A 22128-nucleotide genomic window follows, 5' to 3' on the forward strand; every position below is an offset into this window, starting at 1 on the left:
AAAATTTAAGAAGGGCTGATACAAGCTCAACATGTGAGCACCAAAGATCAACTGGCCGACATACTGACAAAAGGCTTAAGAACCGTGCAACATCAGTACTTAAAGTCCAGCTTGGAGTATTCAATGTATTTCATCCTCCAGCTTGAGGGGGAGTATTGAAAATGTATTACAATTAGAGTTAGTTAGTCAGTTACAAGTGGAGTTAAATACAATGCAAAGACATGTGACTAGCAGGTGTCCAGCTAAGAAGCACTAATTACTCTGTATAAAAGGACGGTCTTCTTCCCTCTCTGAATAACAGAAACATTACACAAAAATTCTCTCTAGAATATTCTACCGCTGCATTGCCTATGATAGCCTCTTCTCGTAGCTGATCTCCCGTCAATTTGACAGAAATTAAAAGGAAAAACTAGTGCATAGTAATAGTATATTCTTTCTGTTCAAAATCGTAACCTTACGGACTTCAGGAAACAGATAGTCCTAACTGATATTCTCCTCCGTGCAAATAAAGTGATAAAGCGCCTTTCATTAAACAAACAAAAAGAGGTACTACTAATATACAATGTGTACGATCAGTACGTGGTGGAACCAAAATGAGAGGTAATATAAGGACAAAACTAAAAACCTTACATTATAATCACCGTAAAATATTACAATTTTCACAGCATTTTTACCACCTTCTCGACAGTTTTTCTCTTCATCAATTTTGAGACGGATGTACTGTGATGTAAATAAAAATGACTGTGAAAACAGCACCTTTGCCTTTTTTTTTTTTTTTTTGGTTTTCCTTTTTGCCTAACCCTTAAAAGCTGAACACATTACAAGAAAATATTGCTGGGACCCAAGAAATACTTATGGGTCCCACATCTTCATGCTGTACTAGTAAATACACGTTGACGTGAAATACTCAAAAGCAATCTTTATGAAAAAAGATGTCCCTCACGTGGTCACCACCTAAAAATCACGTGAGCACCACCCTCCTCCACCGCTGCCATGCAAGACAGGCAACTCAGCTCCGACTACTCCAGGCTTTAAGGAGAAAACAGAATGCCAGATCTCTGTAAAAGCTCTAACAATGACGCCATGGTAGTAAGGAGAATTAAGCTGTAAAAAACAGTTAAGAAGCTCTCTTAATTCGTCTTTAGAGTATATCTCCTTTTCAAGAATCATTTGAAGCATTGACTGCCGGAAGTCAACGTAAGGGTCGTCGGAATCTTTCTCGACGGCGACACTCTTGCCGCCGATCCTGCCGAAGCCTTGAACGTCCCTCTCGGTGTCGGAGGAGTAGTAGGCCGGAGAGAAAGTGGTGGTAGTAGTAGCGTTAGAAGAACTAGAGGAGGAGTAGTTGTAGGCGGGGTTGTGGTGGTGCTTGGTTGTTCTCTGGTAGTGGAAGGCGGCGGAGTTGTGGCGGCGGGGCTTAGGGTGGAAAATGCTGGAAAGTTTAGGGCGTCGGCAACTGCTGCTGCAGCCAAGTTTCACTGTCACGTTGCTCAAAATAATCTTTCTCTTGTGAGTTGACATTATATTGCAAGATTAAGAGAGTGTTATTTTACTCAGTGAGGATTTTGCCGAAGGGTAAAGTTTTATCTGAGTTTGTTTAACGAAAGTCAGCGTGACTAAGGAGCTGCATTGGACTGAGGGAACTTATAAATTCTATGGGTGCTAGAGCTAGAAAGAATAGAATAAAAGTTCTTCAGTTATTAGAAGGTATCTTCTTGTTATTCTTACAGCCAGTTGAGATAACTAGTAATTGATGACACACACGCATGGAGTAGTACGAGTAGTATTTATTATTGGATTCAAGTTATAAACATTTGGACAGTGTAAAGATTTTCTTTATATTATCTATCATAGCAGATAACCTTTTTTTTTTTAAGACTATAAATTTCATTTTTTATGGAGGGATATCTGATATGATTTTAAATAACTTGATGTTTGATTTTTTTTTTTATACAATCAGTATATGTAAGGTACATTCTTGGGTACTTATTGTTTGACCAAAAAGTATTGTACTCTTTGTTAAACTAATACAATGATAACTGAGGTAAGGTGAATCTTAGTCAAACATAATAATTCTTAGATCTAGCTTAGAGTTTGGGTGATACCGTTTATTATGAATCGTTTAATCAATCATTAAATGTGCACTTTAGAGAGTAAATGAAGAGTGAGTAACGAGCAATAAATACGAGAAATGGCAATAAATGTAAATAAGAAGAACATTTCACCCAAATATCAAATGATGTGGAAGACTCTTCCCTCTGACAACGAAATATGGCAGTAAACAAGAATATAAGCAATGCTTTCTTGGATCACGTGAGTGAAAAGGAAGAATAATCGATAAAATCAATCACTATGGAAAGGTGAACTTTATATTTTCTCTCAAGGGTCAACTCCTTTCAATAGTTTTCTCCGATCCAATCTCACATGCCCCCTTTTCTTCTCCCTATCTTTCTATTTATATGGGATGTTCTCTAAAACCCTAAAAAGTACAACAAGGGGAATATCTAGGAGAATATTCCTGTCACTAGTTCCAAGACTACACTAGCTGTTATTCCTACTCTTTGCTACTCGACCTCGACCTCTACGGCTCACTTAGCGACTGTTTGTTGTTGGGCTTTGGTCGACCTTGGCCTATTCGTCCAAATTAGAACATAGTCTTTTCACCTTATGATCTTCCCACACCCAATTATCTCGGCAAGATATTGACCCATTTAGTTAGTCCCTTCGCTTGTTGGGGTCGCCTTCCCGTCGGCCCCGACGAGCGGACCATTTCAGTCGGCAATTTGTGAAGAAATTTTTGGCGTGGTGATCGAGTGGAGGTGTTTGTTGCCGAAGTAATGACGTGTCCCTTTGAGATTCGTAGGTCATGGGGTTGGTGCAGGATGACGTCACAACGTATGCATCATCATTACGCATCTTTCCAATGCATTGCCTCGTTCCTCGAGTCCCTGTCATTTCGAATCTAAGGCCAGTGGCAGTTTCTTGCATCGATTCGATCGCCCCTGAGGTCTATAAATAAGGACGGGGAAATTTCTCAAAGAAACTTTTGCACTCTTCTAGTTTCTTCAGCCCTGCAATTGCTTACTTTTCTCCTTCTTGTGTTCTTGCTTCCAGTAACCGCTGCCATTGCCACCCTTTCTTCTTTTTCTGTCCCCTCGTATACACGTTATCAGAAAATGGCTACCGTGACCCCCAACGCCGAGATAATTTCTGACCCCACTTCGCTATCAGCGGCCATGCCTTCTGGTAGCGGAGAATCAGCGGTGGTGGAGGATGAAAGCTTTCCCACTGTGAAGGAGATCATTCCTCGTAACCCTACTTCCAGGTCTGACTTGTCTAAGGAACCCACCACGAATCGAAGTCTGCGAAGTCGGATATGGAGGCGAAACATCTTGCCGTCGTAAGGGCCAAATACGGCATTTCAGCCCACGTTGACCTGGTTCCGGCCAGAGACGGCGTGATTCAAGTTCACAGACCTGGGTATTGTGCGGATTACGCCTACCCATTCCATATAGGATACTCTCTTCCTCTTCCTCCATTGGCAGAGGAGTTTTGCCGCTACTACCATATCTGTCTGGCACAGCTCTCTCCCTACCTTTACAAGATTTTCCTTATGTTGGCGAAGTTTGCGAAGCTCGCTGGCTGCGAAGTCTCTATCTGCCATCTTCTGTACCATTTTGTGTCGAGCTTCCATAGAGGCACGATGATTCACCTCTGCTACCACGGAACTAAAGGGTTTTTGGCGGGATGGAGGACAGGACGAACCGCCGGCTCTAGGCCCATTATTTCTTTGTTAAAACCGAGCACGTGGTGGCAAACCCCAGTGACTTTCCTGAACAATGGAATTTTGCTCGTAAGTATCGTTATTTGGAGTACATTCTTCTCTCCTCTTCGTGATTCGTGACTTGTTACATCGTTTTTACTTTTGCAGTTGAGAGGCAACCCCCATATTTGGTCGCCAACATTAGTGACTGGGTGGCCCGCGTTTTGCCTCACACCATAGGTATCCGTGACTGGGCGTCCTTTAATAAGAGATTCGGGCTCAAGCTCTCGGCCGGTAAGTCGGGTTTCGCCCTTATTACTATTTCGCTTTTGCTGCGGTGCATGTCTTTTTGTCATTTTACGGTTTTCCTTTGATGCTAGGTCGGAGAACTTCTAAGAAGGTGAAGGCTCCTGTCCCCGCATTTCGTCAGGCGGTTGCTTCGGCTGGGATGCAGTTCGTGTTGGCCGAGTCTGTGCGAAATACTTCTTCCCAGACTCCGTTATTAAGCGAGCCTGGTCGTCAGACGGCCACTCCGTCAGTGGAGGTCCCAGCTTGCCCGGTGAGTCATTTAGTGGATGAATCTTCCACTGGCGAGGAGGAAGCGGCGCCATTGAAGAGACGACGAGTGGAAGCCGTGGTCACACCCGAACGGGCCATGACCGTGGTTATGGAGGCGACGTTCACTTCAGCTACGGGGACGGCTCCCCTGCCGGAGATTGTCGCAAAAGTTAGGTCATTGGAGACGATAGAGGCAGCTGCGGAAATGGAAATACCAGGGGCAGCCGAGTTTGGCTCATCGTCTGCTGGTGTTAGAGGAGAATGGTCGTCGTGAAGGATCACGGGTCTGGTTCTGATATCGACCCCGAGGAAGTACGACCTTCGAGGAGAGATTTACTCGAGTGGAGGTGAGGACCGAGGGGTCCACTCGAAATATTGTCATCCCCGTGGAATTTAACTTATTGGTCAACTCAAAGAGCGTGGTTCCAGCTTTGGCCCCTCTATACGCGGAGCCCGAGAATAGGACCTTGCAGACGCTGAAGGATGCGGACCTGTCATTAGGCATTTCTGGGATGGCCCTGCGAGTAAGTCTCTTTTTAGCGTTTCAATTTCTTCTTCCTTTTACGTTATTTGTCTTTGCTGATCCTTCTTCATCTGTTTATCAGACCCTCATCTTGGAAATTGAGAGCACACGTCGGGAGGAGAAGAGGACGAGACTCTACAAGAAGATGGAGTCAAAATACAGAGAGTACCGTACAAAGTACAAAGCCCTGGTCTGTATGCTTGGTGAGGACGCTTTGTTCCCAACCCTCCATGACGATCTGAGGCAGAAGAGTGAGGAGTTGAAGGCGAAGGATGACGAGTTGGAGGAGAAGGACGACGAGCTCATGAGGATTATTGGCAAGTGCAGTGAGCTTGAAGAGACGTTAAGGGCCAAGAAGGATGAGCTTGAGGTGAGCAAGGGGGTCATGGCTGAGTGCGGTGATCTCTAAGCTCAGGTGACGTCCTTAAAGGCCGAGCTTTAGCAGAGCACAGCTGTGGTTAACAGCTTAAGGGACGAGTGTGAGCACGGGATTTTTGCCTCGCTTAAATTACTCCTACAGAATTCATTAAAATTAGGATTTTTTTTCTTTTATTAATTGAATATTAGGGAATTAATTGCATGATTTTGTGATTATGTGCATTTTTGTGCATTTTTAATTGATATAACTCATGAAAAATACAAAAATAGCATACTTGCATTTTTAGAACCTCTTTTTTAACATTTTTTCTCATTAGTTAATTAACATTACAAAAAAATAGAAGAAAAATAACAAAAAAATAGTTCTTTTGCTTTTCATTTTTAATAGTCTTCTTTTTAAATTAGGATTTAGTTTATTTTAGAAAATTAAGTAGTCTAATTTTAGGGTTAAATTAGGTTTTGTTAGTTTTAATTTTGCAAAGAAGAAAAATAAATAAAAACAAAAGAAGGAAAGGAAAACCAACAAAAGAATTTTTATTAATTGAATTGAAAATGCAAGAAAAAGGCATCAAGCCACTCAATTTTGGGCCCAATCTCACCTAAAATCGGACCTGAACATGCCAGCCCAATCGTATTACCCGGTCCAGTCTAGCAGAGGGCAAAACGACGCCGTTTAGTAGGAGTTTAATCTTGGCCGTCTATGTTTCTTGATCGGACGGTCAAGAAGCCCAGATCACTAAGTATATAACTGTCCTAACGCTACCACCCCTTCAGCCCCCTACCTCTTGTCTCTAACCCCAAACCCTAGAGATTAGCCGCCCGTGTATTCTCCGTCAACTTCGCCGGCGGCGCATACGCGAAACCCTCCAATGGCTCCCAGATTAACACCATAGCATCCCCTCCGTCCCCTCTCTCCGAATCCAACTTCAATTTTCCTCAAATCCTATCCTAGCCTCTCAAATTTACAAAACCCTAGCACCGCCACAGTTTCTCCGGTGGCGGCGCCGCCTCCAAATCACCTCAAAATAACACCCTAAGAACTCCACAACCCCCTCACCACGAATCCTCATCCCGTTTCTTTCAAACATTTCTGGAGCTTCTCGAAAATCAAATCGAAGAGCTGAGCCTTGCTTCTAAATGCATAATTCAATGGGTTAGGGAGGTTTTTAGACGGTCTTGAACCTTGCTCAGCTGTTTTCACAAGATTGAAGCCTAATCCGGTCAAGAATCAAAAGCTTTCTTCAGTTCGAGTTGTCCGCACAGTTTTAGGTATTTCTTCATTTTTTTTTGCTAGTTTCTTCACTTCCCTTTTTATTCTTCGTTTCCATATGATTCTTCTTCTTTTTCTAGACTTCTATTTTACACTGTTCACAAATTCTTATTTCTCTTATGGTTAGTTTTAAAGAGATTTTAGGATAATTAGCTATCACCAATAGTTTGTTTAGCCGTTTAGTGTTTAGCTTTGTTAATTGAATTGAATCGCTTCTGTTTTGTATTATTTTTCGATTTTGGTTTGTTTTTGTGTTCCACAGTCCTTTAGAAATTGCTTGTTCTGTTTTAATTTCTAATGAGTTTTTATTAATTCAGTAGTTTAGCTAATTTCGATTTGTTATTCTGTTTATCATCCCACTGTTTTTAGGATATCAGTGTCTCACTGAGTTTAAGGTCCAGCTTGGATTATTTAGGTTGATTAGTTTAATCGTTAGGATCTCTATTAGTTTGTTTGGATATAGCTGAAATTTCTAGCATTGGTGGTTAATTGACCATGGTCTTTTGATCAAGCTTAAGAGGATTCAGGTTAGTTAGTATAAGGTAGTAAATTTAGTTTGCATATAAGGTTGATATAGGTATCTTATTTAAGAAACCTGTTAGTGATTGAAGCTAGAATCCTCTAGAATCTTCTAAAATAGGGCTTTAGTTATAATTTAAGAAACTTAGAGCAGTAACTTGAGAAACAAGTCAAAACATTAAGGACTATTGAATAAAACTAAAAATAAAAAAGGAGGGAAAATGGGTAATGAAATCTAGAAGCTTCCTCCCCCTTTTTCTGCCTATAAAAGGCAGTATACCTGCCTTCTTTCACAAGTTCTGAACCCTGAAAAATTCCAAAAGTTCCAGTTCTGAAAAAATCCCTCAAAAAATCCACCAATTCGAATCTCTTAAGTTTTAAAAATTCAAAATCCAAAAGCAAGCAACTGAAGTTCAATCTCTATTCTTCAAAAACAAAAAAAAAGGTAGAAGAACTCGAAAATGCTATTCCATTGAAACTTTCAAATTCCGGTGGTTAATTTTAATGTCCAACTGAGATATGGACGAAAAAATGGTCTGAATACTCCTTGTGTTTGGTTGCTGAAGTTCAGAAGCTTTTCTGGGCTCAATTCCGAGTCTATTTGGGTTTAATTGAAGTTTAGTCTAGGGTAATTACTAGTGTCATTTGCCTGAGTCAATTCCCTGGGTTTTGGATGTGATTTTGCTGCCTCCTGCTGAAGTTTTGCATCTGCTATTATTCTGCTGCAGGTGACCACTTCTCCTTCTCTTATCCTGCTTTAATTTCAGGTATTTTTCGACTTCAAGCATTGTATGAAGGACTAAATCCACGAGTATATCTGGATTGTTGAATAAATGATGAATTGCTCTTGGCGACTTCATGTTTAGCCTATTTTTGTACATATTAATTCACATGCTAGATTATATGGTAGCCGTACTTGATGTTAATTGAGTGTAGATGGATATTAATTGTAAATGATGTTAGATCAGAGGTTAGCATTTGGTGTTTGATCTATGTCATTAAAATTGGACTGCATCGGACATGTTTGATGTAAAATAATCTCTTGTTTTAATTTGATCCTTTTGTATAAGAGTGTTATGAACTGAAAACTGATCCTGAGGTTATTAGAGTGTTAGTAGTAGTGTTAGTAAATTCGGCCTTGTTATCATGTTCAATAAAATCAAATTGATAGCAAGCTGCTGATTGGAAATTGGATTTAAAATGGACTACATGTTCCTATTGATGCAAGATTAGGTGTTTTTGGTTTCAGATACACTAGACAGTCCAATTCTTCATTTACAGGTTTAAATCACAACGAAAATTCATAGAATGTGCTGATTGCAACAAAGTTGGTTTTATTTTGAGATTCTATATTCAATACACTGTGGCTGATTATATGAGTTGAATATTCATGTGATGACTAAGTTCAAGGTATTCGATTAGCATCAATATTTGGAATTAAAATCAGTCCTCCGTTCAGAAATAGCTGTGAATTAAAATTGAATAGTTAAAAATTCGTATGGAAATCAAATATCTGGTTGTGGGCTCATGTAGGCCCAAACCTGGCAGCCTTGTACTCAAACGAGATTTGGGCCTAGGAGCCTATAAGCCAAAGGCCCAATGCAGGCCGCTTTTCATAAGTTGATTCATGGACCAATTAATTCTATAACACAGGTTTTGGGCTGTCCAAGTTAAGTAGCACATTTGAATTAAGAGGTTTTCCTCTTGTTCAAGTGTGGACTTGAACTTGAGGCCCAAATTCCTTGATTGCTTTTTTTAATAGTAATTAATAATGCCAATTAACTAGGCCCTTTTAGAAACAATTAAATAGAAAATCGTAGTTTGCTTTAGGTTGGCCTTTAAATAATAAAAATGAGACGATCCTCGCCAAATAAAATACATAAATTGCAGGGCCCTCATTAAATACTCCTATTAAAATACTTAGAATTTGGGACGTGCCGTTTAGCGATTTTCACGGCCTCCTGCAAAGATAATAACACGTTAGTCGCTTTAGGTGAACTTTTAATAATTTTACCTTCTTAATACGGGTGTGCATTTCATGCAACCCAAATCCAAATCCCAAAACGTTGAATAAGAATGTGTCGAGGATCCGGGTGCATTTCATGTGACGTGATCCAAAAACACGTTCTTAAACGACGTTCACTTTCCTAAAAAATTAACTAAAAAGCGGTAAATAATCTTAAAATTGCACTATAGGTTGGAACATGCAAAAAATTAGATTTTTAGCCATTTATAATAATTTAAGCGACCGCGCTAGAACCACGGGATCCGGGGGTGCCTAACACCTTCCCTTGGGTCAACATAATTCCTTATTCAGAATTTCTGGTTCGCAGACTCCAATTGGAAAGTCGAATTTTTTCTCGATTTGGGATTTAAATTAAATCGGTGACTTGGGACACCAAAAGCCAATCCTTTCCCAAGTGGTGACTCTAAGAATAAATAAATAATCCCATTTCGAATAATGTCACTTTAAATGGAAAAACTCCCTTATACATTATCCTTCGGGGTAGGTGTGTAAAAAGGAGGTGTGACAGCTCTGGCGACTCCACTGGGGAATACGAACCCAGAATTTCGATTCAGGGTTCAAGAATTCGAGCTTAGTATAATTGCTATATTTGGCTTATCTGATTTTTCTACTTGTTCCATGCTATATGTGCTAAATGTTTTACCGCTTTGATATTTGTTGAATTGTATATAAACTGTTACGAATCCCTTCCTCTCTCTGAGTCTTCTACATCATGGAGAAGGGTGCACTTCGTGTAGCTTCTCTTTTGTTTAGAGTCTTTCCCAATTTAGAACGAGGTTTGGATAAGTTGCTAAGCCGGCGGAGCTTCTGTATCCCCGGTACGCTGCCTCCCCCTCGTCTCGAGTTGTCCGCTCGGGTAAGCCAGGTCTAGACCAATAAACCTAGGGTTAAACCTAGAAGAACAAAAACTCATGCCGGATCCCTAGTAGGACGTTTGTTTGCATCATGTGCATTTGGCTTAGGGGACTCAACACAGGGGTTGGGTCCGTCTAGGACAGGTGACCTGAAATGAATTGACCATCCTGATGCATCTTACGTGCTACTTGCGCATTTATTTGCTCGGCTTTGCATGTTGACCGGCTTGTCTAAATGAGTGAATTATGAAAAGTAAGCAGTGTTAGGACTAAGTAAGGGTGACCATTTGTTTTGAAAAACCCAATGCCCAAGTAGTACCGAAATGCTGCCGGATTTGTGACAAAAAAAAAGAGAAAAGGAGAAAAATATTTGAAAAATAGGAAGAAAATTGTTGTTCAAAAACACATTTTTGATTTTGGCACGTCTGCCCGAACTACGCCGGTTTGATTCTCACCGGATGTGAGATACGTAGGCAACCCTCATCGGGTCCAACCACCCCTTTGCAAAAAATAGCCAAATATACCAAAATTTTAATTCTTGTCATAAATAAGTCGGGTGATGCCATTCTTGTCTAAAATAAGCCGAACGTCCCTAAAAGGGCGGCAGAAGGCCGTTTTTGCAAGAACAGCCACCCTGAGTCATTTTTAGATGGTTTGCGGGCACAACCTTAAAATCTTCCTCCCAGAAGTGCTGAAAGGCCGTATCTACAAAACCAAGTCCTTGTTTTTCTAGATAAAGAAAAGTTTGCAAAAATAGCCACTTTTTCCTTTTAGGTCAGAATAAGTCATTAATACTCCTTAGTTGTCTTTCTTTCGTAAATAAAAATAAAGAAAAATACAAATTTTGAAAAATTGAGTCCGAAAATATTTTTGAAAATACTTTTACTTCTAAAAATTCCCAAAGTTCCAATAAAAAGAAAAGAAATGTTTAGAAGTCTTTCTTTCAAAAATTCAAAAGAAAAATCAAAATCAAAACTCAAAAGTACATATTTCCCTTTTTTCTTTTAAAGCATTCCGAAAAAAAGAGAATTAGCTTATTTGCAAGAACTACGCTTGGTCTGATTCATGCGGGCTCATGATACGTAGGCAATCTCCATAGTATTCGACCTAAACCCTAAGAGAAAAAGAAAAAGGGAGGAAAGAAAATAAAAGAAAAAACAAGAGAGAACAATACGGGGGAAGAAAATAAAAGAAAAACAAGAGTGGAAAAGAAACACAAAAAGAGAAAAACCATGAGAAAAATCAAAATGAGAGAAAACAAGAAATGAAAAACAGAGGGAAAAGAAAATGGAAATACAAAGGAAAGAAATTGGAAAAGAAAAGCCGGGATGACGCATGCAACCATTGCAAACATGTAGACACCCAGTTAACTGTATAGGTGCATCACTCCCCAATGTGCAGTTACCTATCTGTTACTTGTCTCAAACTAACCGTGGTTGCTGTCAAATTTCCAGCCTAGCTTTTAGAAACGGTGGTTCGTTGTGGTAAGCCGGCATCGCATCAATACTTTACCAGATCAAAAGGAAGTACAGAAATGTCATCTGAAATGACTTTGCCACCAGTTCTCATCACCGAAGACAGCCCCATCTCAGGGATCCCGGCCTCCGAGTCTAGCACAGCTGAAGAAAATCGGATACTACGTCTCCGAATGATGGAGATGTGGGACGCATGGACTAATGGCAGGGAGCCTCCAAGTGCTATCCCTGGCTTTCCTGAATTGTTCCCGAGGACTGGGGGTACTTCTAACATCCCTATCAGTCACCCGAATACCCCGTCTGCTCACTTCATAGGAACACCTTCTGAGGTACGCCCCCACGTGTTCACATCAGGAGCAGCTCCTAATATTTTTACCGCTCCACCATGCTCCGCCACCACCAGCCTTCACTCGCGAGGCCTGCTATTGATCCCTCGGTCTTCACTTTCCAAAATCCCATCTTTCAAGCAGATCCTCCTCAATATCCCACATACACTTACGCTCAGCCACCGCCATTTGAGCTCACACCAGGGCAAGATAAAACTCCCAAAGCTCTTGAACAAGATGAGATGGCAAAGAGAATGAGGAGCCTTGAGCAGAGCTTGAAGAACATGCAAGGTTTGAGCGGGCAGAAGAGTGTATCATATACTGATCTGTGCATGTTCCCTCACGTGCATCTGCTATGGGATTCAAAACCCCGAAGTTTGAGAAATACGATGGGCATGGCGATCCCATTGCTCACCTTAAGAGGTACTGCAATCAATTACGCGGTGCTGGCGGAAAAGAGGAGTTGTTAATGGCTTACTTTGGAGAAAGCTTGGTAGGCATCGCCTCGGAATGGTATATGGACCAAGATGTCTCATAATGGCACGTTTGGGATGACCTTGCCAGAGATTTTGTGAGACAGTTTCAATACAACATAGACATTGCGCCTGACAAGAAATCCTTGGCGAATTTGAAAAAGAAGCCCTCAGAAACTTTCAGGGAATATGCTATTAAGTGGCGTGAGCAAGCGTCGAGGGTGAAACCTACAATGGATGAGGTGGAAATGGTCACCTTATTTCTTCAGGCCCAGGAAGCAGATTATTTCCAGAACATGATGTCAGCCATAGGCAAACCTTTTGCAGAGGTGATTAAGATTGGTGAAATGGTGAAGAATGGTCTGAAGACAGGAAGAATTGGTCTGGAGGAATGGCCAAAGGTAATAAGAAAGAAGAAACGGTTATGGCAGCCTCAGGGGCAAGGAGACATCGCGCTCCCAAACCCATGTTTCCGGACAGAATCCCTCAACATTACTATTCTCATCACGACATGGCTTATGCTCCTCAACCGTATGCGGTCATGAATGCTCAACCTTTTGCTCGGCTGCAGCCACATGCCAATAGAAACCAAGCTCCATTTCAAAGAAACCAGCCTCCTCACCAAAACCACTATAACCCCCGTCCTCCACAAAATAACTTTCGTCCTCGTGAACCACCCAGGAGGCCAAATTTTACACCAATCGGTGAATCCTACTCCAGTCTGTTTCCGAAGCTTGATCAAATGGGTTTGCTGTAGCCCATACCTCCAAACAGGCAAAACCCAGAATCGCCTTCCTATCAGCGGGGTGTCCGATGCGCTTATCACTCAGGAGCTGAGGGGCATGATACAGAAAACTGTTGGACATTGAAGAGAGCCGTGGAAGACTTGATAGAGCAGGGGAAGATAGTGCTGAGGGACGTGGAGGTCCCAAATGTGACCAACAATCCTTTGCCAGCTCACAATAATGGACCTATGATTGGAATAATCTGCGAGGATAAAGAGTTCAATCCGGCATTAAAGGCCATCATTGCCATTGCTGACGCAGAAAGAAAACCAAAGGTTGCTTCAAAGCAAGATAAAGGGGATAAGAAAAACAAAGTCACCAAGGCGGAGCCGGAAAAGAAAGCTGAAGCCAAAACAGAAGTGATACCCCCCAAGGATGGAATTCCCTATATCCCGCGAGGCCGTCAAGAAAAGAAGCTGATTGTGAACCCTCCAAAGAAATTGGAAGTGAAAAGGGGGACGCAAGTGTACGTACCCAAGCAAGCCTATGTGGTACGGGGGACAATCAACCCACCTCGGCTGAGTGAGCCAGTGGTTATTGGACGCGTACCACAGAAGCCTGTGACCAACCCTGCTGCAGTACCATGGAACTACCATCAGATGGTGGTTACGTATAAAGGGAAAGAGATACTGGGAGGGCTTCCAAAAAATGTTCCCGCCGAAAAGTACTCAAACATAGAAGAGGTGAACAATGCTACCTAAAGGCGTTTCCCGCCTAAGAGGCCTGTAAGTGCTGAAGAAGCAGAAATGTTCTTTCAAAAAATGAAAATGGCCGATTATGAGGTGGTACATTTGTATGAAACTTTTGTCAAGCCTAAGTACAGTAGAGGGGAAGATGATGAGGTTTTCACGGCTGAAGAAAGTGAGGAAATATGTGGGGCAATGAGAAAGATATTATACGAAACCCACATGGTTCAGCCGGGAGAGGGCTCCAGCACCGCTGAGGTGCTGTATATGGGACCAAGCGCCAAACTGCAGAACTGGAAGGCTACGCCATTCCCGATCAGGCGGGAGTCCCGGTAGACTAGCCCTGCCACTTTTTCTGCATCCCGAGTTATTTCAGGGTGTAACTCGGATGTTTCTTTTAGTTTCTTGTCTTTAAGTTCCCGAATGTGAACCATGTTATCTTCAAAATTCCAAGAAATGAAATCAATATTTCATCGTTCATTTTTCTTTATCCTTTCTGATTTTGCTATTTTTCTCCTTCATTTCTTCTCTTTAGCTCTAATAATGCAGCTTTAAATGACATGACATGCTTGCGGACTTCATGCCTAGATCCCAAAATGCTGTCAGATTTCGAAATAATGAATCAAGAGTCGAAATGCAAAGAAGGTAACCTTGAGGAAATAAAACAAAGAATTGGAACAATTGAAGGAAAATTGGTTCGCGGGTTGGAAAGGTCCATACATTACAACAAAAGAGTGTGCTGTACTCAGGGCACATCCGGGCAGTTGTACCAACAAAGAATGGCCCGTGCTTACAACAAGAAGGTGTGTCCCAGGAATTTTGAAGTGGGACAACTCGTGTTAAGATGCATTCTCCCTCATCACCAGGAAGCAAAAGGAAAATTTGCTCCTAATTGGAAGGGTTCATACATCATCCGGAAAATATTGCCGAGAGGAGCATTGTATTTGGGAGATATCGAAGGAAATGATCCCGAAATAGTTGTGAATGCGGATGCGGTAAAAAGGTACTATGTCTAGATTCTCTGTGGTGACGACTTTGTTCAATTGAGATGACGAAGGCTTTCATTCCCGCTATCCAAACACTGTCAATCTTTCGCAAACCCTTTGAGCCAGTTACCTTTCCTTGTTTACCCTCTTTGGAACCCGAAAGTATTATTGAAAAAAAAAAACGCAAAAGAAAAAAAAACGAAAAAAAGGAAAAAAAATAATAGAAAAAAAGAAAACATATAAAAAGGATGAAAAAAAAGAGAGAGAAGAAAGGAAAAGAAANGATGGAAAAAGAGAAAATGAAAAAAAAAGAAAGAAAAAAAAAGAAAAAGAAAATATGATGAAAAAAAAAAGAAAAAGAAAATATGATGAAAAGAAAAAGAAAAAGAAAAGAAAAAAAAAACATTCTCCCTGAACTACGTCTGACTTGATTCCGAAAGGATACGTAGGCAGCCTCTCTCTGGGGTTCAGTCACACCAAAACAAAAATCCCAATTCCCCCAAAAGTTGAAACTGGGGCAGATGATATAATGGTTCGGCCATGAGTCCACCAAAACGGTTCCAAAGTTGTAATTCCATCCAAGATTCTTTTACCCAAAAACCTTGTCCAAGTCCTTCCGATCAATTGGCAAAGGCGTGGAATTGAACAACAACATGGTTTGAATCTGATATAGTCCGAATTGAGAGAAATAAAATGAGAGAGTCTTATCGGTGAAAACCTTCGGGCACCATAAGGCGACGGTGAGTAGAGAATTTGAAAATGAGAGAGTCCGTTTGGTGAAACTCGTAAAGAGCACTATCGGATGACGGTGAGAAGAGAAATGAGAGAGGCCGATTAGCGAAAACCCGCAAAGGGCGCGGTCGGCCGAAAAGAAGACATCTCACCACTAAAAGAGTCCTGGCAAGGTTCCTTGGTTTTGAAATACGGATCAATGGGTTCACGAGAAGCTGGAAAGTTTGGGCGGGTCGGGCATCCAGTCCAAGAAGCATGTCATGTTTATTTGAAGCTTGCATGCACCCCCAGATAAGTCCTTCTCTTCCCCCCGAAAGGGACGCTTCTCTTTAAATTCATCTTCTTGCTTACTTTTTCCTTGAATCCCTTTCGGTCTAACGCTGATTCCGAAACTATTACAAAGAAAAGGTGGCAGGATTGGCTTTACAGGGCTCCCCCTAACAAAAGCTAAAGAAAAGTAACCAGCCTCAGCGGGTGCATCAAGTCAATCCCGACTGGCCATGTTGGCAGATGCTTTGAAATCAAGCTATTGAAAGAGAAAAACAAAAAAGGGTCAAGGATAAAGGTCTTAAAGGCAGAATAAAGTGAAAGGCCGGAGCCCCACGCGGGCGTGTTGTCATGAAATCCTGAAATATGAGCCATCCGGTTTGAAAGAGAGAGGAATCTTCAAAACCAGCAAGCAGCAGAGGTTCTCAACAGAAGCTAGGCCGGGATCAAGCAATCAAGGCCACAAAACCAACCACCGTTTCAAACTAATAATTGTTCTTTGTTTGAAAATTGAAACAGGTGCAATCCAGGCAACCGCGCAAAAGCAGGTGCAGCCAAAAGAAAAGAAACGCGCAAGTGCTGAAATAGCTTTGCAGCAAATAATCAATGCAAAAGGGAAGTTTCCTCCAAGTTCTCTCCTGCATCTTATCAAAATAAAAAAAAAGGAAAAAGAGATAACCAAAGAATCCCAAAAAGGATAGTGTAGACTTCCCAATATCAACCTGTTACTTGGTTTAGCCAACATTAGGGCTCCAACCCCTGAGTTGAGCGTTTTTTCCTTAGCTAACATTAGGGCTCCAACCCCTGAGTTGAGCATTTTTCCTTTAGCCAACATTAGTGCTCCAACCCCTGAGTTGAGCATTTTTCCTTTATCCAACATTAGGGCTCCAACCCCTGAGTTGAGCGTTTTTTCCTTTAGCCAACATTAGGGCTCCAACCCCTGAGTTGAGCGTTTTTTCCTTTAGCCAACATTAGGGCTCCAACCCCTGAGTTGGGCGTTTTTCCCTTTAGCCAACATTAGGGCTCCAACCCCTGAGTTGAGCGTTTTTCCTTTTAGCCAACATTAGGGCTCCAACCCCTGAGTTGAGCGTTTTTCCCTTCAGCCAACATTAGGGCTCCAACCCCTGAGTTGAGCGTTTCTCCCTTTAGCCAACATTAGGGCTCCAACTGTCACGACCCCAGTTCACCCTCCATGAAACATGTCGTGATGGCACCTAGTTCCTACAACTAGGTAAGCCTAACAGTGCGGAATAACAAATTAACATTTGTGGAATAATAAATTAAAATTGAACATACGGAAATAACAACTGTATATAAGGCCACTCAGCCTATACAAGTCAAAATATGCGGAAGTCTGCAACTAAATCCCAAAACCCGAAAACTCATGGGAAACACAGGCTAATAGAATGTAGTAAACTGCTCTACACCAGAATGTCTAAACAACATGAAAGGAAAGAAAAGGAACTATCTGCTAAAGCCGGAATAGAGTAGAGACTCCTGGTCTACGAACGTAGCAGATATACCTCAAGTCTCAGCTAGGACTCTCCACCACGAGGATGATACGTCTGGGAGGAAGTATCCGGATCTGCACATGAAAAACATGCGCAGGAAGGGCATGAGTACACCACAGCGGTACTCAGTAAGTGCCAAGCCTAACCTCGGTTGGGTAGTGACGAGGAAGGTCAGGGCCCTACTGAGATAACATAATAAATAATGAGATAACAGAAATAGTTTAAATAAAGTCTACAGCGAAAATCTAAACCAGGTAAATAAGGAAGAACAGTAATAGAAAGCAAAGGTAACAATACACGGAAAACTGCCCTCACAAGGAATAGTAGTCGGGGGATCTCTTGGTATCCCCATCATCAACACTGGGGATCTCTCGGTATCCCGAGGATCTCTTAGTATCCTCAATAAGTAAGTCGGGGATCTCTTAGTATCCCGGGGATCTCTTGGTATCCTCAATAAGTAAACCGGGGATCTCTTGGTATCCCAATATATATATAGAAACACATGTGCCAGGGATCTCTTGGTATCCCGCACCCTCAGTCCAGAATATCTCAAGTACAGAGGGATCTCCCGGGAAGTCGTCCCGTAGTCCCAAATTAAACACACAACAACAACGATTCCTAAATCTCGGAACAATGCTAAAAATCAGGACACGAAGTAGTAAATTATAGCCTAACATGCTTCACAGAGTACAAATAGCACAGTTAAAGCAAATAAGCAGGTAAGCCAGCTAAACATGAGTCTCTAAGCTAGCACAGGTACAAACTTGCAGTTAAATGAACAAGTAAACAAGAAAGCTCAATTTAAATACTTCAAGTAGAAATGGATTTACAACAATTAGCTCAAGTACGCGCTCGTCACCTCACGTACGGGGCATTCAAATATTCAAGATCATATCCTAAGGGAAAAAGGTCCCCCACACAAAGTTAGACAAGCCACTTACCTCGAACCGGCTCAATATCAACTAGAAATCACGCTCTTGCCACGAGTATCCGACTCCAAATGGCTCAAATCTATTCAATTCAATTACACATTGTAAATAACATCGCAAACACCTGGTTTTGCTAATAAATTCAAAGCTACGGCGTAAAATTAGGTGAAATGACCAAAATGCCCTCCAGGCCAACGCCCCGGAATCGAATAATTTTCACATTTTCAGAACCCTCGTACTCTCACGAGTCTAACCATATAAAAATCTCCCAAATTGGAGGTCAATTGCCCACTCAAAACTCAATAATTAGGTCTATGAAGTTTCTTCCAATTTTTGATCCTAAATTCGAATTCCAATGGTGTATTTAACTATAAAATGATGAAATATAACAAGAAGGGACNTCTTCCTCCAGGCCCAGGAAGCGGATTATTTTCAGAACATGATGTCAGCCATGGGCAAACCTTTTGCAGAGGCGATTAAGATTGGTGAAATGGTGGAGAATGGTCTGAAGACAGGAAGAATTTTGAGTCAATCGGCCATTAGGGCAACCTCCCAAGCCATCCAAGGCGGGTCTGGAGGAATGGCCAAAGGTAATAGGAAAGAAGAAACGGTTATGGCAGCATCAGGGGCAAGAAGATACCGGGCTCCTAGACTTGTGTTTTCCGAAAGAACCCCTCAACACTATTACCCTCATCCTGATATGGCTTATGCTTTCCCACCTTATGCGGTCATGAATGCTCAACCTTTCGCCCGACCGCAGCCACAAGTCAACAGAAATCAACCTCCATTCCAAAGAAACCAGCCTCCTCACCAGAACCACTATAATCTCCGGCCTCCACAAGATAACTTCCGTCCTCGGGAACCACCCAGAAGACCAAAATTTACACCGATCGGTGAACCCTACTCCAGTCTGTTCCCGAAGCTTGTTCAGATGAATTTGCTGCAACCCATACCCCAAAACAGGCAAAACCCAGAGTCACCAGCATACCAACGGGGCGTCCGATGTGCATACCATTCAGGGGCAGAGGGCCATCATACAAATGACTGTTGGACTCTGAAACAAGCGGTGGAGAATTTAATAGAGCAAGGGAAAATTGTGTTGAGGGATGAGGATGTCCCAAATGTGACCAATAACCCGCTGCCCGCTCACCACAACGGGCCAGTAATCGGGATGATCTGTGAGGACAGAGAATTCGATCCAGCCTTAAAAGCTATAATTGCTATTGCCGATGCAGAAAGAAAGCCCGAGGTGGACCTGAAGCAAGAGAAGAGCAAAATTACTGAGACAGAACCAGAAAAGAAAGCTAATTTGAAACAAGGAACACAAATGTACGTACCCAAGCAGGCCTATGTGGTACGGGGGACAATCAAACCACCTCGGCTGAGTGAGCCAGTGGTTATTGGACGCGTACCACAGAAGCCTGTGACCAACCCTGCTGCAGTGCCATGGAACTACCATCAGACGGTGGTTACGTATAAAGGGAAAAAGATCCTGGGAGGGCTTCCAGAAAATGTTCCCGCCAAAAAGTACTCAAACATAGAAGAGGTGAACAATGCTACCAAAAGGCGTTTCCCGCCTAAGAGGCCTGTAAGTGCTGAAGAAGCAAAAATGTTCTTTCAAAAAATGAAAATGGCCGATTATGAGGTGGTACATTTGTATGAAACATTTGTCAAGCCTAAGTACAGTAAAGAAGAAGATGATGAGGTTTTCACGGCTGAAGAAAGTAAAGAAATACGTGGGGCAATAAGGAAAATGTTCTACGAAACCCATATGGTCCGGCCGGGAGAGGGCACTAGCACCGCTGAGGTGCTATACATGGGACCAAGCGCCAAGCTTCAAAACTGGAAAGCTACGCCATTCCCGATCAGGCGGGAGTCCCAGTAGACCTGTCCTGCTACTTTTTCTGCATCCCGAGTTATTCCAGGGTGTAACTCGGATGTTTCCTGTAGTTTCTCGTCTTTAAATTCCCGAATGTGAACCCTGTTATCTTCAAAATTCCAAGAAATGAAATCAATATTTCATCGTTCATTTTTCTTTATCCTTTCTGATTTTGCTATTTTTTCCCATTCATTTCTTCTCTTTAGCTCTAATAATGCAGCTTTAAATAACATGACATGCTTGCGGACTTCATGCCTAGATCCCAGAACGCCGTCAGATTTCGAAATAATGAATCAAAAGTTGAAATGCAAAGAAGGTAACCTTGAGGAAATAAAACAAAGAATTGGAACAATTGAAGGAAAATTGGTTCGCAGGTTGGAAAGGTCCATACATTATAATAAAAGAGTGTGCTGTACTCAGGGCACATCCGGGCAGTTGTACCAACAAAGAATGGCCCGCGCTTACAACAAGAAGGTGCGTCCCAGGATTTTTGAAGTGGGACAACTCGTGTTAAGATGCATTCTCCCTCATCACCAGGAAGACAAAGAAAAATTTGCTCCTAATTGGAAGGTTCCATACATCATCCGGAAAATATTGCCGAGAAGAGCATTGTATCTGGGAGACATCGAAGGCAATGATCTCGAAGCAGCTGTGAATGCGGATGCAGTAAAAAGGTACTATGTCTAGATTCTCTGCGGTGACGACTTTGTTCAATTGAGATGACGAAGGCTTTCATTCCCGCTATCCAAACACTATCAATCCTTCGCAAACCCTTTGAGCCGGTTAACCTTCTTCGGCTACCATCTTTGGAACCGGAAGTATTATTGAAAAAAAAAGAGAGAAAAAAAGAAAAAAAAAGAAGAAAAAAAAAAGAGAGAAAAAAAAATATATGAAAAAAAAGAAGAAAAAACAAAAGAAAAGAAAATATGACGAAAAGAAAAAGCAAAAGAAAACAAAAACAAAAAAACAACAAAACCAAATGTTTTTCCTGAACTGCGTTTGACTTGATTCCGAAAGGATACGTAGGCAGCCTCTCGCTGAGGTTCAGTCACACCAAAACAACAATCCCAATTTCCCCAATAGATGAAACTGGGGCAGATGATATAATGGTTCGGCCATGAGTCCGCCGAAATGGTTCCAAAGTTGTAGTTGTGCCCAAAATCCTTTTTACCCCAAAGAGCTCGTCCAAGTCCTTCCGATCAATTGGCAAAGTCAGGGAAGTGGAAAACGTCATTGTTGGAATCTAACACAATGCAAATTGAGAGAAATAAAATGAGAGTCTTATCGGTGAAAACCTTCGGGCACCATAAGGCGATGGTGAGTAGAGAAATTGAAAATGAGAGAGTCCGCTTAGTGAAAACTCACAAAGAACACTATCGAGCGATGGTGAGAAGAGAAATGAGAGAGGTCGATTGGCGAAAACCCGCAAAGGGCGCTGTCGGCCGACAAGAAGACATCTCACTACTAAAAGAGTCCTGGCAAGGTTCCCTGGTTTTGAAATAAGGATCAATGGGTTCACGAGAAATTGGAAAGTTTGTGTGGGTCGGGCGTCCAGTCCAAGAAGCATGTCATGTCATTTGAAGCCAGCATGCACCCCAGATAAGTCCTTTTTTCCCCCGAAAGGGACGCTTCTCTTTAAAATCATATGTTTGCCTCTTGCATACTTTTCTTTGAATCCCTTTCAGTTTAACTCTGATTCCGTAACAATTAAAAAGAAAAGGTGGCAGGACCGGTTTCACAGGGCTCCGCCTGGCAAGAGTCGAAGAAAATACCCAGCCTCAGCGGACGCGTCAGTCCAATCCCGATTGACCATGGTGGTTGATGCTTTTGAAGCAAAGACATTGGAAAAGAAAGAAATTTAAAGGCAAAGGTCCTAAGAGCAGAATAAAGTAAAATGGCTAGAGCCCACACGGGCGAGTCATCATGAAGTCCTAAGGCTGAACCCGATCTGTTTGAAAAGAGATTCACCCTCAAGGCAAACGAGCAGCAAGTTCTCAACGGAAATGGGGCCGGGATCAAGCAATTGGGATGATCAAGGTTGGAAACAGGTCTTATTCAGAGCAACCATGCAAGAAGTAGGTGCAACCCAAAAGAAATGAAATGTGCAAGCGCTGAAACAGCTTTGCAGCAGGAAAACGACCAAAAAGGAAGTCCCCCCCCACCTAATTCTCATGTCGTTGAACTAAAC

The 22128-nt window shown here is 42.0% G+C and overlaps 1 protein-coding gene across 1 annotated transcript; it reads right to left on the reverse strand.

Moving 5' to 3' along the window:
• Positions 1-644: 644 nt before the first annotated feature.
• Positions 645-1742, reverse strand: LOC109219948 (transcription repressor OFP6-like). Its single transcript, XM_019384414.1, has one exon. It carries the CDS (start codon positions 1519-1521, stop codon positions 955-957), a length of 567 nt encoding a protein of 188 aa, XP_019239959.1. The 5' UTR covers positions 1522-1742; the 3' UTR covers positions 645-954.
• Between the last annotated feature and the right edge of the window lie 20386 nt (positions 1743-22128).

This window comes from Nicotiana attenuata, unplaced genomic scaffold, assembly GCF_001879085.1.
Source record: "Nicotiana attenuata strain UT unplaced genomic scaffold, NIATTr2, whole genome shotgun sequence".
NCBI lineage: Eukaryota > Viridiplantae > Streptophyta > Magnoliopsida > Solanales > Solanaceae > Nicotiana > Nicotiana attenuata.

What these genes read in the sequence shown, in the direction of transcription:
- LOC109219948 (XM_019384414.1), bottom strand. Translation starts at nt 1,521, where the DNA reads ATGTCAACTCACAAGAGAAAGATTATTTTGAGCAACGTGACAGTGAAA.